The sequence below is a fragment of the Microtus ochrogaster genome, chromosome 24 (assembly GCF_000317375.1).
Source record: "Microtus ochrogaster isolate Prairie Vole_2 chromosome 24, MicOch1.0, whole genome shotgun sequence".
Lineage (NCBI taxonomy): Eukaryota > Metazoa > Chordata > Mammalia > Rodentia > Cricetidae > Microtus > Microtus ochrogaster.
This window is the reverse complement of record NC_022024.1, coordinates 34,527,846-34,543,439: the sequence shown is the minus strand read 5'-3', so window position 1 is coordinate 34,543,439 and position 15,594 is coordinate 34,527,846. Positions and strand designations below refer to the sequence as shown.

General features: G+C 51.8%; 1 protein-coding gene across 2 annotated transcripts in view; it reads right to left on the bottom strand.

Moving 5' to 3' along the window:
- Chst11 (carbohydrate sulfotransferase 11) overlaps positions 1 to 15,594 on the bottom strand; it is a 187,931-nt gene that overhangs the window by 80,744 nt on the left and 91,593 nt on the right. For both annotated transcript variants that reach the window (XM_005358232.2, XM_005358233.3), the window contains exon 2: positions 14,020 to 14,105. In XM_005358232.2, the coding sequence (XP_005358289.1) occupies positions 14,020 to 14,105 (86 nt within the window). The remainder of the gene's footprint in view (positions 1 to 14,019; positions 14,106 to 15,594) is intronic.

Genomic DNA, 15,594 nt, shown 5'->3' with positions numbered 1-15,594 from the left:
AGCGCATGTTAATGAGACGCAGGGCCGCTCTGTTTCAAGGCTTTCCTCGCCAGCTCTCTGCCACCCTGCCTGGCAGCCCGTTTCCCACCGTCTTCCGTAGGCAGGGCCCAGCTTCCAACCACAGCGAGCAAATGTCCTACGCTCTCCGGGGCCCTCGCTCATCAGTCTTCCTGCTTGTTTGCCATTTTCAGAATGGAGACGGACTTGGAGAATTGAGGCGCCGTGGACTGAGCCGCATCTCACGGCAGCAGCAGAGGGGAGCGGACAGAGGCCAATCTCTTCATCCCAGAAGTTGAGCAGGACCAAAATTAAGCAACCCTCCCTGACTTCACTTTTCAACCCCGGCGGCAGGACCGACCAACCGGTGTCCAGTACTTTATCCATAGACACACAGGCTCTGACTAGGTCTAGAATAGACAGAAAAACGCCACTAACCAGATCGGGCACAGCACTCTACAGTTTGCCAGCAGCTACCCACGGCTTACAACTTCGGGAGAGGGCACCGTTAGTTTTAGAGTCCCAGCTTTCTCTTAGAGCGCCAGCTCCCATCACTGTAGACCACACAGGGATGCACCATAACCAAACCATGGCATGCACCTGCCGCCCTCACGGAACTGCATCCCAGTGGGGCTGGCCTTGTCAATACTCTGTGGAGCCCCAGGATGCTACAACACTGTGATAAAACAAGTCTTAACAAATCTTACTGGGGATTGCCACAGGGTTTGTTCTCTCTCTCTCTCTCTCTCTCTCTCTCTCTCTCTCTCTCTCTTTCTCTATCTCTTTTCCCCCTCTCTCCCTCTCCATCGCTGCCTCTCTCTGTGTCTGTCTCCCTCCCTCTCCCCCCCCCCGTCTGTCACTGTCCCCCGCCCCCACCCCGTGCTTGCAGTGGTGGTACCCCCATCTGCAGGACCTATCTACAGAGGAGCGAGTACACTGGAATCTCAGGTCTGTTCTGGCAGACACCACAGGTGCTCCATCTGTCTCCTCCGGGCTGTTCCCTGGAGATGCGTAAGTGGTGAGGAGCCAGTGGGCGGGTCACCTGTGGGGCAAGGACTACCCTTGGCATTGCTATGCCTTTTCCCAGAACCTCACAGTCCTCTCTGACGGAGACAGGAGGATTCCCTCTGTGGTCAGCAGGATAGACAGCCTCTGACTTGCTGTTTCCACCCAGAAGTTAGCTCTCTGGAGGGAGCTTTGGGACATAAACCTATTCACACACCTGAAGGCATCTGCGGTCCCATTTTCTAGACTCAATGGGGTGGGGGATTCTGCTCATCTGAGATCACAGGCCTGCAGCCCCCCCCCCAGACTTCCTTTGAACCTTACATGCAGGGAAGTGCCCTTTAGTTCCTACTACAAAGGTATGTGGGCATATTAGGGTTCTACTGCTGCTGCAGTTGGCCACTCCAAACTCAGTAGTTTAAGACACTATGATTGACTCCTGTGGGGTTCTGGTGGCCAAAGTCCTAAAGTTAAGGCACAGGCAATATAGGCTGCTCTGTTAGGCACTCAGGAAAAATCCACTCTGCCTTTTCCTGCATTTACTTACTTTCTTACTTAATTTTGAGGCAGGATCTCAGATAGCACTGGCTGGCCTCACACTCGGTGTGTGGCGGAGGATGACCTTGAACTCCTGATCCTCCCCCAGAGCGCTGGGATTATAGGCATTGCTCCTTTTCCAGGACGCTAGGGATCAAATTCAGGCTTTAAAGCATCTGTACCGAATGAGTTGCAATCCCAGCCTAGTCAGTCAGTCAGTCAGTCAGTCAGTCAGTCAGTCAGTCAGTCTGTCTGTCTTTCTGCAGCAGCCTTGCCTCTGTCTGATGGCTTATGATACACAGTGACTCTCCCGAGAGAGTCCAGACAATCTGACCTTAAAACTCTTTACTGTGGCTGCACGGTCCCCTCTGTCACATAAGGCAGTAGACTCCCGTGATTTGGGAAGAGCATCCTGCCCGCCACAGCATAGGAAGTCAGCAACTACAGGTTCTAATGGCCGGAGTCGAGGTCAAGGCAGCACCACAGAGGGGCACTACCTGCCTCCCATTCCCCCCGCAAATGGCTTTAGCAGCCCAGCATTCCCGAATGCCATCACGGCTTTTACTGTTCCCAAGATCCTTTGCCGGAGCCTCGGTGCCGTGGTCTCACACACAAGTGGAAACTGTGAGGTCAGATGTGACGGAGCTTTCCAAAGTTTGTGCTGGATCTGGACAAGGATGTTAAAATGGAAGGGGGTCCTGGAAGGCGGTCCCGGAAGAGCCGGGGTTTCCTGAGGTACAGGAGACCACGCCTGCACGTCAATGGGATGACAAAATGGCTGCGATGTGCCAGTGCTGCTTCTGGCAAGGCCTTATCGTTCCACGATGCTAATCCTGCCTTCCTCTCTGATTGAGTTACATCACCAGATCCTGGAGAGAGATCTCACGGATAACTCCTCCGCTCATCTAGTGCCTGCTCTGACTCCAAGAAAACCAAAGCTTGAATTTCTGTAATGTGCGTGTGTGTGTGTGTGCGCGTGTATGCGTGTGCGTACGTGCGTGTGCTTGGTTTATTTACTCTGAAGTAGGATCTCAAGTAGCCCAGGCTACCTCAAGCAAACCATGTAGCCAAGGATGACCCTGAACTCGTTCTGCAGCCGCCACCTCCCAAGTGCCGGGCTTACAGGTTTGCATCACAGTGTGCCCCATTTTACATGTAGTGTCGGGTGCATACTAGGTGCAAACTCAAAGCTTGGTGCACACTAGGCCAGCGGTCTACCCATTAACAGCCCCTTCCTCTTAACTATTAGCAAAATGAAAATCGCACTGGCATATGCTGCTTCCTCAGAACTCAAACAACTATTTTCTTGCTCAAGAAAAAAAAAATGACACTTTATTACGGGCAGTAAAATGAATGAATGAATCCGTAGGGCAGTAGACAAACAAAGGCTTTCTGTTTCTCGGGCTGGTCCTCATTAAGAAAACGGTGGGCAGCTCGCTGACTGCAGTGCTCCGAGAACAGCAATGAGCCAGCCCGTGCCTTGGCGTGCTGAGGGTATGCGGGAAGGAGGGCCACTCACCGAGGAGCCGGCTAGGAGCCTATCTGAGATCTCAGCTTCTCGTTCAGTCTGCTTCCCCCATGACAAGGAATAATTGGATGTCAGCTGCATGTGAACTCCCCAGCTCCTTTAAAGGAGCCCTGCTTCCCAGAGACCAGCTCATCTATGCTGTCACATGAAAGAAAACTCACAGAGATGCAACTGGCTTTCTGAACCGAGATGTACCATTGGGGGATGTGAATCCCAATCGTGGTGAGCAGGAGACGGAGGACATAGGGGGTACGGTGGAATGGCATGCTAGTCTATGCCTTTGAAGGACGAGCCTTGAGACAGACTTCAAGCCTCCTCATTTTCAAACCATCATTCCAGCAAGGAACCTCCCTACAAATCAGCATGTCCTGGAATATAGGTCCTTGGGAACGTCAATCACAGAAGTGCTCAGCTGCCGGCTGGGTACACAGGCTGGGCTCGCACAGTCGTGAGACGGGTTTTCTCCAGTTCATGTCTGCCCCTACTCAGTGGCTGGACAGTGTTTCTTCTCGCCAGTCTTTCTGGTTGAAAAAGAGAAACCAGAATGCTCCATTGGCAAACACCGTCGGCCTGTGTTTTTCCAACTCTTCCTCCTGGGGAACAAATGGACTTTCTGCTTGATTTATGTCATCTGTGTACATTTCATGTGTGTGCGCGCACACGTGTGTTGGGGTGTGCGCGAGCATATTTGCGTGTGCATTCGGAGGCCGGTGGTTGCTATCGGGAACCTTCTCCTGGTAGTCTCTACCTTACTATTTATTTGTTGACTTACTTATTCACTTTGAAACAGTACACTCGCTGAACCTAAAGCCCACGGATTCTGTAAGACTGCTGGCCAGTGAGTTCCAGGGACCCTCCTGGGCCTGCCTCCCCAGAGTTGGCGTTACAGTGCAGGACACCACCCCAAACACCAGTTTTTTTAATTTTCTCTGAAATATGTGCGCTGGGGATGTGAACTCAGTTGCCCCAGGCTCGTGCAGGAGACACTGACCAAGCCATCTCCAACCCTGTTTGTTTTTAATTAATTTATTTTTTATGTACATTGGTGTTTTGTCTGAATGTATATCTGTGTGAGGGTGTCTTCAAGACTGGAGTTACAGACAGCCTTGAGCTACCATGTGGATACTGGGAATTAAACCAGGGTCCTCTGGAAGAGCAGCCAGCGCCCTTCACCACTGAGCCATCTCTTCAGCCTGACTGACTGATTTTGACATAGGGTCTCATCTAGCCTAGGCTGGCCTTAAATTCGATAACTTTGAATTTCTGGATCTTTGCTTTCACCTTCCAAGTGCTGGTATTTGTCCAAGTCTGCACCACTATGCTATGGTGGATTCTGTGCTGGGAACTAAACCCAAGGCTCTGTGTGTTTTCAAGGTGGGTTAACCTTGTCCTCTGTTCCCCCAGCTGGCATCTGTGCCTGGATCTGGAGCCAGCACTTCCGCCAATAGAAACCCAGCGAGGCCAGGGCTGATTAGCGCCACCGCCACCATCACCACCGACCCTCTCTGAATGGGTAGCTCGAGGCCTGCCCTGCTGAGAGCCTGCTTGTGCTTGCTCTCACTGGCTTAGGCCTCTGGTAATCAGAAGCCGGAACCAGCCACACTCCTCTTTGAACACCAGTACTTGGTGGAGCTCTGGCAAGCGGATGAAAGATGGCTGCCAAACCGTCTCCACCGAGATCCACGGGCAAGGAGCATGAATAGAGGGGAAATTTACACATGGTTACTATGTCTGGGCAGGGAATGCTCAAAAAGGAACATCTAAAAACAGCTGCCTAGCATCTTTATTCTTTTTTTTTTTTAAAGAAATAAAAATGAAGTTCCAAAGCCACAGAAGTGCCAGCTTCCTGAGTCAGACATGGTCTCCAGCCTCAGCACACACAGTCTTGGATTGGGAGTGTTCCGCCTGGCTCTAAGTGCCTGTGTGAGTCTGTGGGAGAGGTGGCCAGGCCGGGAAGGGGACGGTAGTTACAGGCACAGGATACCCTGCTCCCATTTCCCTGAACCCACCCACTGGGACCAGACGTATTCTAAGAACCCCATGAGAAAGACTTAAGACTTGAAATAGTAAGGAAAAAAAAAACCCACTGGTTGCAATACGTGGGTGTCATGTCGTCGTTTGGACACTTCAAATAGGTCAGCACATTTCATTTTGGAACCCAAAGACCTAGAAACTGACAGTATTCCCCATTTTACAGATTAAGAAACTGGGGCACAGAGAGAATAGGAGAATACTCCAAATTCTCTTACCAGTGAGTACGGATTTGACCCTGAGGATCCTGACTCTAAGGACCCCAAGTCTTAACTGTTGTTATGTTGTAGTTAGTGAGGTTAAGTATGCCACTCCCACTTTCCAGATGGGGGAATCAAACCCCCAAGATATTGGATTTCTTCCCGAAGGTGGCCCTGCCAGTTTGTGGAAGGCATAGACTCTGAACTCACGACTTAGGGCTCCTTCATTTACCCTGTGCTGTTGGAAAGCTGACACACTGTAGGATGAGGTGGGTGGCCGGATGGGGAGAGGGAGGGCTGACATACTCTGGGTACTTGCACTTAGGTTCTTAGGAAGCCTGTGAGGGGGATGGGATGCAGAGGCACGGGCCTGGAGCAAAGGAGAAAGTCTTCTTCCCTGAACTTCCCTGTGCTGGCTTGTGTTTTGCCAACTTGACCCAAGCTAGAGTCATCAGAGAGGAGGGAGCCCCAGCTGAGAAAATGCGTCTCTAAGTTCTGGCTGCAGCAAGCCTGCAGGGCTTTTTCTTAATTAGTGATTCATTCGGGAAGGGCCCAGCCCAATGTAGGTGGCTCCATCCCTGGCTGGTGGTCCTGGGTTCTGTAAAAACGCAGGCTGAGCAAGCCAGGAGGAGCAAGCCAGTGAGCAGCACTCCTCCATGGCCTTGCTTCACCTTCCAGGTTCCTGCCTTGTTTGAGTTCCTGTCCTGACTTCCGTTGATGACAAACTGTGGTGTGGAAGTGTAAGTTGAATAAACCGTTTCCTCCCCAAGTTTCATTGGTTATGGAGTCTGATCACAGCAACGGTAACCGTAACTAAGATACCTAGGAACCCGTCTGTGGTGAAGTCTGGCTGTTTCTGGCTCTGGGGAGTGAAGTCGGCCCAGCACTGAGCTCGCAGGGTCCAGGAGAAAGTGGCTGAGTTCACAGCCTCTGCACCTCATGGTAGGTTTTGACCGTGAAGTGTACCCAACAGACCCCCGTGTTGGAGCACTTGGTCCCCAGCTGGTGGCACCACGGGGGGGGGGGTGGTCTTTGGAAGTTTTAGGAGGTGGGACCTAGCTGGAAGAGACTGGTTTGCTGGATGGTGGGTCTTGAGGGTATTTTCTGTCTGACACCCTGGTATGATAAGCCAGTGGCCACTCCACTTGCCAGGCCTTCCCTGCCGTGATAGGCGGTGTCGTAAATCATTAGTTCGAATAAATGAGAAAGGAAACTAATACAATACATGCCTGGCCAGTCCCTGCCTATGACTGGCTAGGAAACCAGCCCGGTCCCCCAGACTCACGAGACACGGTCCCTACCCGCTAAAGGGCTTCTCACCTAAAGAAGCCAGCATGAATGGAACCAAGGACACACCTGTAGTTAAGCACTGATAGTGAGGGCCATTTTAAGGGCCACACCATCCAATATGGTAGCCAGAGGCCAAATAAAGACATGCTTTTGGGGTCAAACACAATCCTGTACTCCAGACGGTATATGAAAATGATAAACCACTAATGATACCTTAGTGGTTTAAATAAAAAAAAAAACAATGACACATAGAAATATCATATTTTGAATGCATTGGGTTGGATCAAATACCTTATTAAAATTTATTTCACCTGTTCATGTTTTACCTGTCAGTGGCTACCAGAAATTCCCAGAGGAAGAGAAGCAGGGAGTGCTCCCCAGAGGAGTGCTCCCCAGAGGAGTGCTTCCCAGAGGAGGGCTCCTCTGCGTTAACAACAACAATAAAACAACAATCAGTAGCAACAACAACTCAGCCAGGCTTGTCTGTTGCGCGCCTAGAGCCTAGACCGCTATATATTTTCAAATGTAATTCTGAAAAAGCTAAAACCTTTGCATTTTGTATTCCTGTTTTATAGGCAAGGTCTCCAGTGCTGAAAATGTTCAGCCCTCTGCCTGAGATCTACAGTGATCAGTATGTATATGGGGGAGGGGGGACGGACAAGACCCCTCCCCTCCTCCCCACAGCAGCATCCATAAAGCTTGACAGCAAGCCAGGCTCTGGCACGCTCTCGTCGCCGGACAAGGTCAAATTCCAATTGGCCGCAAAGCAGCCTGAGTTGTGTAATTTACAGAAAGATCAAATTGTGAAGAGGCTGCCCCTAATTGAGGGTAATTCAGGAAATAACTTTCGGTAAATGGCGGCTTGTCCAGCTGTGTTACTGTTCGGCGATTGCTGAGGTCACTTCTGTCACCCCGATGCTTCTTCTCCCACTGAAATGCATCAGAATCTGTTCACACAGACTCCCCTGGAGGAACCCCCTTAGTTCCCACAATCCCCCTCCACATTTCCACGTATCGAGCCTACAGAGGCAGCCAGAGTTAGCCATGAACTCAAAGGCTCACCGCCACCCTGAAGAGGGGCTTACTTAACAAACACCCCCATTCCTAAGGCAGTCACGGAGTTATGAAGGGGCTCGGAGCAGACACAACCACGGGAGTCACTGTGTCTGCTTGCTGTCTAGGGTCTGCGTGCAGTGGACATGTTTGTACCGTACATGGAGATAGCGTCTGTGGGCTTGCAAATGGGGGTCTAGCTCGCACAGTGCCTCAGATCCGACATAAAACAAAACGAACTGTGTCCCTGACCAACAAAGTTTGACCTTCACAGTGCCCTCAGAGCCAGCAAGCCCCAGAGATCCCCATCTGTGCACCCTGAGTTCTGGGATGGCCCCGCCTTCTGTGTGAGTGCTGGAGTAGAACAGACCCCCTGTGTGTGAAGCAAGCCCTTTCCTGAATGAGCAGTTTCTCCGCTCAGCCTTGGGTAGGTGATGCCTTCAATCCTCCTGTAAGATAGGTACCTTCCTCTGATTCTCTTCAAGCGAAATGGCCCCAGGTCACATGACTGGGTTAGGCGCCCTCACTTCAAATATCCTCTCCTCTCCTGTGACCTGAATTGCATCTCACTCCAGGTCTCCACCTGTGCTAGCCTGATTGGAAATCTGACCAGGGTAGCTTTCTGCTTGAGTACAATGGAGCTGCTAACCACGGCCCAAAACGGCAGCCCAACTGTGCCTGGCTTTGCGACGATCCTCGCTGGCCTAATGTCACTCGTCATGAATAGTGAATGCGGCACTCAGGAGGACGGTATAGGTAGGGTGGGTTCATGTACTATTTCGTCTTGGCCGGCCAGCTGCCATTCTGCCGGCCAACTATCGGTAACAGCTCTGCGAAAGAAACCAGACTACAACTACATCCATCCCTCTCTGGCTGGTGGACAGCTGCTGGGTCAAAGGAAGCTAATGAGACAGGCGCAGCATTGACCAGGTGGTTGGCAATGAAGGGATTGATGCGGCAGAGCCAGGGCTGAACAAGACCTGCCCTTTCTGGCTTTTCCTGGCAGGTAGTATCCCCAACATTCTTCCCAGACAGCAACCACAAAAGCAGACAGCCTTCCTCCTTGTTGATTATTTGGCAGGTGCAACTGATCCCCGGAAACCTCATCTGATTGGTGGACGGCCTTATTGTACGTTCTCCCCTTCTTCTCACAGGAGAGCTCAGGGATCCCTTTCGGAGGGATCTTGTCCCAATCTGTTATCTGGGGCACCACTTCTGGGGAGCTACAGGGAGCAAGAACCCTCCTACCCTTGGGAAAACATTGTCTTCATATCAGAAGTCTGAAGTCTCTTTTGATCACGAAAGCAGGAACACAAAAATGGCTTGTGTTTGACTCAAAGGTGTCTGCAAATGAAGACCTGGAGGGCCCTTCAGCCCTGTGCTTCTGAACTCTGAAGCCCATAACAAAAGCCCCAGAAGCTCTGGAACACATTGACACACTGGCAAAATTCCAGACCAGATCAAATCAGCCACTAAGGGAATGGCGTGGGCTCTGTATCTCAGGGGTGGCTGAAGCTGGGAGCCACCAGTGAATCACAACACCGTCACTTTAGAGGCAGTGGCGATGAGGCCAAAAGTTGGGGAGCCTTCTGTTTTAGAGAAGCAGCTGAGTCAGAGGTACAGCTGCTTCGTGACTTGAGTATTTCCCAGGGCCCCTGCTGTCCACCCACCTTAACTACCACTTAATCTTCCTGGGACTGAAGGCTTCTCCTGTCCCTTCCAACCAGGCCCCAGCAGCATCCTGACTGCAGGCCATTCCCTTCCTCTAAATGTGAATGACCGTGACCCCTCCCCCCCACCCTACTGTTTGTCCTTGTTTGCAAGGCTGTAGGCTTCTGACACCTGATGTGTTGTCAAAGGTCTGACTCGAGGGTGACCTCCTCTGTAGCATCCCCACTGTGCACAGGACTTGGGGGAAGGGTGCTCATCCGCACCATTTCCCCTCATCCTCTGTGAGAGTTCTCTGCCGGGAGATTTTCCAGCTATCTCTCTTCTGGGACCCTTTCTCTCTCTGTTTATTCTTCTGTGGAACCAGCAAAATGTGCTGAGCATGGCCGAAGATGCCACCCATCTTCAGGAAGCGAGGAGGACTTCCACCCCTCCCTCTGAAAGAACGGGGTTATCAGAGATCTTACCCGGAGAGGGTTGTAAAGGTTTGGTGACAGGCTGCGCTGTGGCTCCGTGGTAGGGAAAATGGCAGTTCAGGACGTGCAGAGCCCTGGGTTCCATCCCCACCAGGACGACGGCGAGATCACGCTTGGAAAATGTCTAGAGTGGTCACAGATGTGTATGACATGTTCCGTGAACACTGACTCCTTCCTCCCCTCCCTCCCTTCACTCCACCCTAATCCTGTGTTACCCTGGAGGAGCTCACTGCAGCACACCAAGAGGCCGTCCCGTAACAGAGGTAGTGGGACCTCAGACCTCAGGATTTCAGCCACACTCAGCAATGCATGATCCTCTTTTCTCTACAACAGGTCCCCTAGAACACTACCGGATCCCCAAACACTAGGATCCAGGAACCCTCGGAAGCCTGCCACCCACGCGATCTGCCATGCCCCGTGCAGGCTTAGCTGGGCTGCTTCTACACTTATGGTCAGCACTGAGCCACGCATCCTGCCCCCTGAAACACTCTAATGACAGGGTAGGCACACACGCTAAAGAAAGTGGCAGCCGGGCAGGGCTGGGCTGCGTGAACAATGTTGCAAGGACTTCCGCGAACCCACGAGAGGCCAGGAGGTGGGGAGGCAGGAGGACAAGCTGTCTCGCCCTCACTGGCATTCAGAGACAATTACAGCCTCTAGCCCAGCTGAGAGCAGTGCTCTGCCCTGTGGGTCTGCACTGAGCTGGGGCGGCCCGCAGATGGCTCGGCCCACGAGCATGTGGTTGGCAACTCCTGAACTTTGGGTGACTCGGTGCCAGCTGATCCGATCGGCAATTATGTTTTATTTTGGGGCCAGGGAGACAGCAGCGAACCAGGAAAATTATAAGACGCTACAGTGCTATTTTGCTAAGAATATCAACTGCGAAGTTGGTGTTGTTCTTTTTTTTTTTTTTACTTAACCAATTGTCCTTCGGATGGTTTGGGGTTTTTCAATGTACTAAAAATAAAACCCTGGATACAGAAGTCAGATTAGAGCCAACTGTCCCAGGGCTTATTTGGGTCCTGACCCAGTGAAAACCTCGCTGGTTGTACAGCTATTTGGGGGAGGGTGGCTCCCGCTGAGGGCGTATCGATGGTGACAGTAACTAGTACAAGTCACTAGTGACAGTGTGTCCCATCTAACCAGACTGGTGGAGTCCCTTCCATACACAGCTAGGAGCTCCAGTTCCCTATCCATGAAAGGAGCAGGACCATCTAGGCCAGAGCTCACATGCAGATCCAACGAGACAAATCCTCAATCCAGAAAGCCTCTGGCCAAGGGCATGTGTCTAAGGTTACTAAGAAGTTAAGTTTCTCATCATAAAAAAATAAACAGTCTCTGTTTTTACCCATCCTGGATTAAGCCCACATAGACAATCAGCAAAAACAAAGACGTGAATAGCATTTCTGGGGACAGTTCGGGGTGGAGCCAGCACAGAGTTTGTCACTCGCCTTGGTGACTACGCCATTCCAGGCTCGGCAGCTTTTTGGTAGGAAAATATGAGAGAACGCAGGGGAGCTCAATCCAGTGTTGAGCAGAGATGACTCAGGAAGGAGATGCTGTTTATGCTCCTTGGAGCGCTCGGCCCCTCCTTTCAGTTCCACAGCCCACCACTAAGCAGGGCTGCTTCTCCAAAAACAAAGCCCTGCTTAAGCACTTGGTGCAGGAATGGGCATAACTGCCACTTGTAAAGGAAGCTAGACCCAGAAAAAAAAAAATCCCCAGACTACATCCCCAGGAACTGGGGTGATCTTCCTGAAACAATGTTTGCCTGCATGGGCTGGAGAGGCCCAGACAATGTGCTCAGGACGTCCTTGAAGGGCAGAGAGTCATCTACCAATGCCCTCCCCTGTGACGGTCAGGGCCACCTCCCCGCCACCCTAAGGTTTAGGTCAAGGTTAAATGTATCTCACTAAAACAACACTCGCACCACTGTGAGGAGGGGGGGTGACGTCACCTCTTCCGACTGTCTGTCGAGATGCCATACAGGGTCATGCACACCAGTCCTGGAGCAGTGCAAGTAACCAACACAGAAGCCTCACCACCCTCTAAGCCCAGCGTGTCACACGGCAGAGGGCCAGGGAGTGACCAGAGCAGGAAGACAGGCAGCAGCAGGTCACCGCCTCCCAAAACCAGCACTTCGTATTAGTCCTGGTGTACTATAAAAGAGGGACGTAGTCTCGGAGTGGTACTGCAGCCTGTCCAAAGTTACATCGCTAGGACATGGTGACGCCGAGTCTGACTCTGAAGTCAAGGGAAGCGACAAACCCCAGACGGTGCTGTCCTCCCAAGCATTTCAGAGTGGGGTTCAGACGGGAAACTGTTCAGACGGGAAACTGTCACCTGGGTGAGGACTTTCACACCTTCCAGCTGGTACAGCTAGAGACGCAGGGAGTGGGAACTGAAATCCCGATCTTGGCTCTCTCAAAAGTCACAGATATTCGGGGACCCCTGATATCAGTCAGGTCTAGTGTTGGGCACTGGAGATAAGCGGTAGGCAAGATACAGCCCGCGCGGCCTTTCTGCCCAGAGGGTTGGTTACGGTGGAAGTGACTCTGCCCACGCGTCCTGTGCAGCTCATCAACATAGTATGGAGAGCAAGCAAGTGAGAGAGAGACAGAGAGAGAGAGAGAGAGAGAGAGAGAGAGAGAGAGAGAGAGAGAGAGAGAGATGGCTCGTGATGGAGTAGTAGTCTGGGTGGCTTTCAATACAGCACGCCAGAAACCCTCCATGTGACCAAAGCCTGACTTGATCTCCTCATGAAGATGACAGTGTAGAAAGGCTAGGACACTTAGGACGGCCAGGTCATTGAGGGCACCAAAGGAAACCCAAATATCAAATCCCTGTTGAGTCTCTGCAGAGGGCAGCAGGGAACAACTCAGGAGACATTCTGCTTGCAATCACCTGTCTGCTCTGTCCAAGTCACACCTGGAGCCCTGGGATGGAGCAGGGAGAGGGGCATCTCTGGACGCCATGAGGCCACCAGGGGTGCCTGGACTCTAGTCATTTTTTTGTCCTCCAGAACAGAGCACAGGTGGTAGGCGGGAGAGTGGACAGAGATCTCGGGTTCAGGCCCCTGTGATGACTCCGAGAGTTTGTCATCTTTTCCCACCAGGCAGCATGGACTACAGAAATACAGAACTGAGAATTCAGCGCTGAACAAAGCCCTGAGGTTACGACCAGGCCATCGCTCCCCCGACACACATTTCTTGGCAGTTACTTATTATTATTAAAGTCCGTCAGCATTGGCTTAGCTGCTCAAGCATCAGCTCTCTGTTCCAGAAAACAGTTAGCTAGGCGACACTCCCTCAGGGTGCCCAGCCCAAGAGACTCCGTTCACCCTTAAGTGACTTGTAGCTGTTGCCAAGGTGACCAGGCCTCCTGACTGCCCCTCGCTTCCCATGAAAGGCAAGTTCCCCCAAGTCCAGCTTCCTATTCTCCTCAAGGTCACTGGCACCATGCTTGCCACCTTGTTAAACTAACGAGCCAGAAAGACGGGACAGTCACTTCACGCCCACACCTCAACCAGAGACTCTTCTGTAGAGAGTGTGGCATATAGTTCATTGCCGGGTCTCAGTAATCCCATGTGGGGTGTGGGTGGCAGGTTTATCCACGATCATGTCTTTCTGGGAGTGCCAGCAAGGGGCTTCACAAGCCTGGAGGCTCTTGAAGTTCAGAGTCCCATAGATACTAGGACTAGTCACTTACCGGGACTAGGTGAGCTCAGAGGCCCAAACCCCAGGAAGGTCAAAAGTTCCATCATCCCGCACAAATCCTCCACAAGTCTCCAAACCGCTTTTTCTACAACTTCTAAAATGTTCCTGGGTTACACTGTCAAAATGCTCGAGACAAGAAATGGTTCAGATCTGTGTCCCCCTCCCGAGATCTCTGGAATATTTGTACACACTAGTGAGATACCTTGGGATAGGATCCAAGTCTAAACACAAGGTTCTTTTATATTTCATAAGTATCTTACACACAGAGCCCGGGGATAGCATTATAGAGGATCTCCGTGCATCTGCACTGTCACTGGGACCCACTCTGTAAGGTCAGACACAGAATTTCCCACTTTGTGGTGCCACACTGCTGCTCCAAAAGTTTCAGGCTGGGGAGTATCTTGGACTTCAGACTAAGGATGCTAAACACGAAGGCAACCACAGGAGGCAGGATGTCAGGATGGAGGACACACCCGATCCCCAGAGCACACCGACAGCGGAGAGGTACGGGGTCCTACCTGAATGGGGTTGTAGAGTTCCTGCAGCGGACTTCGCGAGCCCTTCCGGCAGCAGATGTCCATCCCGAAGGGATTCCTCCGCATGACTGGGGAGAGAAAGTGGAGTTCATCAGAAAATAGCTACAAAGGTTTGTCGACCGAGAGAGGGAAAGACATGGGGGGGGGGCAAAGCAGGAAAGCCTGGCTCCTGCCAGAGAAAGCCCACTGCTGTCCCGGACTGCAAGAGCACCGTGCTTTTCTGTCCCCAGCATTTGGGTGCCCATATCCCAACATCACGGACCACACAAAATCACTTCACATAGCACATGAGAAAATAAGACAGGCGTCAAAGTTCACTGAGATGCAGCCCCTTACAGAAGGCACCTTCAGAGTACCCAAGGAAGTGAGTGTGGCTGTCCTGGGTGTGGTGGCATAGTCTCGCGTCACCCAGCAACAGGGCTGTGGTCTGAGAACTGTATCATGAGGTGACAAAGTCACACACACTGAGAAGGTGCCGGATAGTTGTTCCCGGAGGCCGCCTGGTGAGGCTGCCCAGCAGAACCCGGAAGACTTTCAGTGTAAGCGTCTGCCCTGGTTGGCTTTCTATTGCTGTGATAAAAGCCAGAACCAAAACCACCTGGTGAGGAAAGCTTACAGCTCCTGGTGGAGGTGAAGACAGAGCAGGCACACGAGACAGGAACCTGGAGGCAGGAACTGACACAGACCCTGAGGACTGTCTCTGTTCTTCATGGTTCAGTCTGCTTTCTTATACCACCCAGGTCCAGCTGCCCAGGGGTGGCACTGCCCACAGTAAGCTGGGCTTCCGCCATCAATTAGCAACCAAGGAAATGTCCCACAGGCTTTTCAGGCGAATCGGAAGGAGGCAAACCCTCAACTGAGGCTTCCTCTAGCAGGTGTGCCAGGCTGACAGCTGAGTTATTAGGGCATCCTCGTAAGAAGAAATACATTCTAAAATGACAATAGAAACCGGAGGACATAAATACAGACGAGAAACACAGCTGCTCACAGTCTGCTGTCGCATCCTGTACCTGATGGGACGTGATGCACTCTTACAGAACCGTGGTACAGTGCCACCGAAGACCCGGGAGTGGCTTGCTGTAGCAGCTCTGTGACATTTCCATGGCAATGGTGTCACTATGGTAGGAACTTTTCTCTATCATATTCTCACACGGTTTGATGCTGACCGTATCCCAACCACGCAGTGTGCAGGCAACACCCCAGACAATGGCTCTTCCTCCAGGCCTAGGACCTGGGCTCCTGAGAAACGGGGTGGACCATTTCCTAGGGGCCCCTCCTCAGTAAGTCAGAAGCCCTGTCTTTCCCAAGTCTTCAACAATCTGCGTTTCCATTAAAATGTCAACCTGAGGCAGAGAGTTTCTAGAGAGATGCAGCGCTTATGACCGATCGGAGAGTTAGAACTCCTTTCACCCGTCAGCAGCGAGGGGGCCAAGAACCCTTGTCAACAGAACTGAGCCCTTTCTTCATTTTTCCCTTCATGAAACACCCAAAAACCATGCACTTCCAACACTAACACCTTACTACAGACAGAGGGAGGGAGAAGAGAAAGGAAAAGAA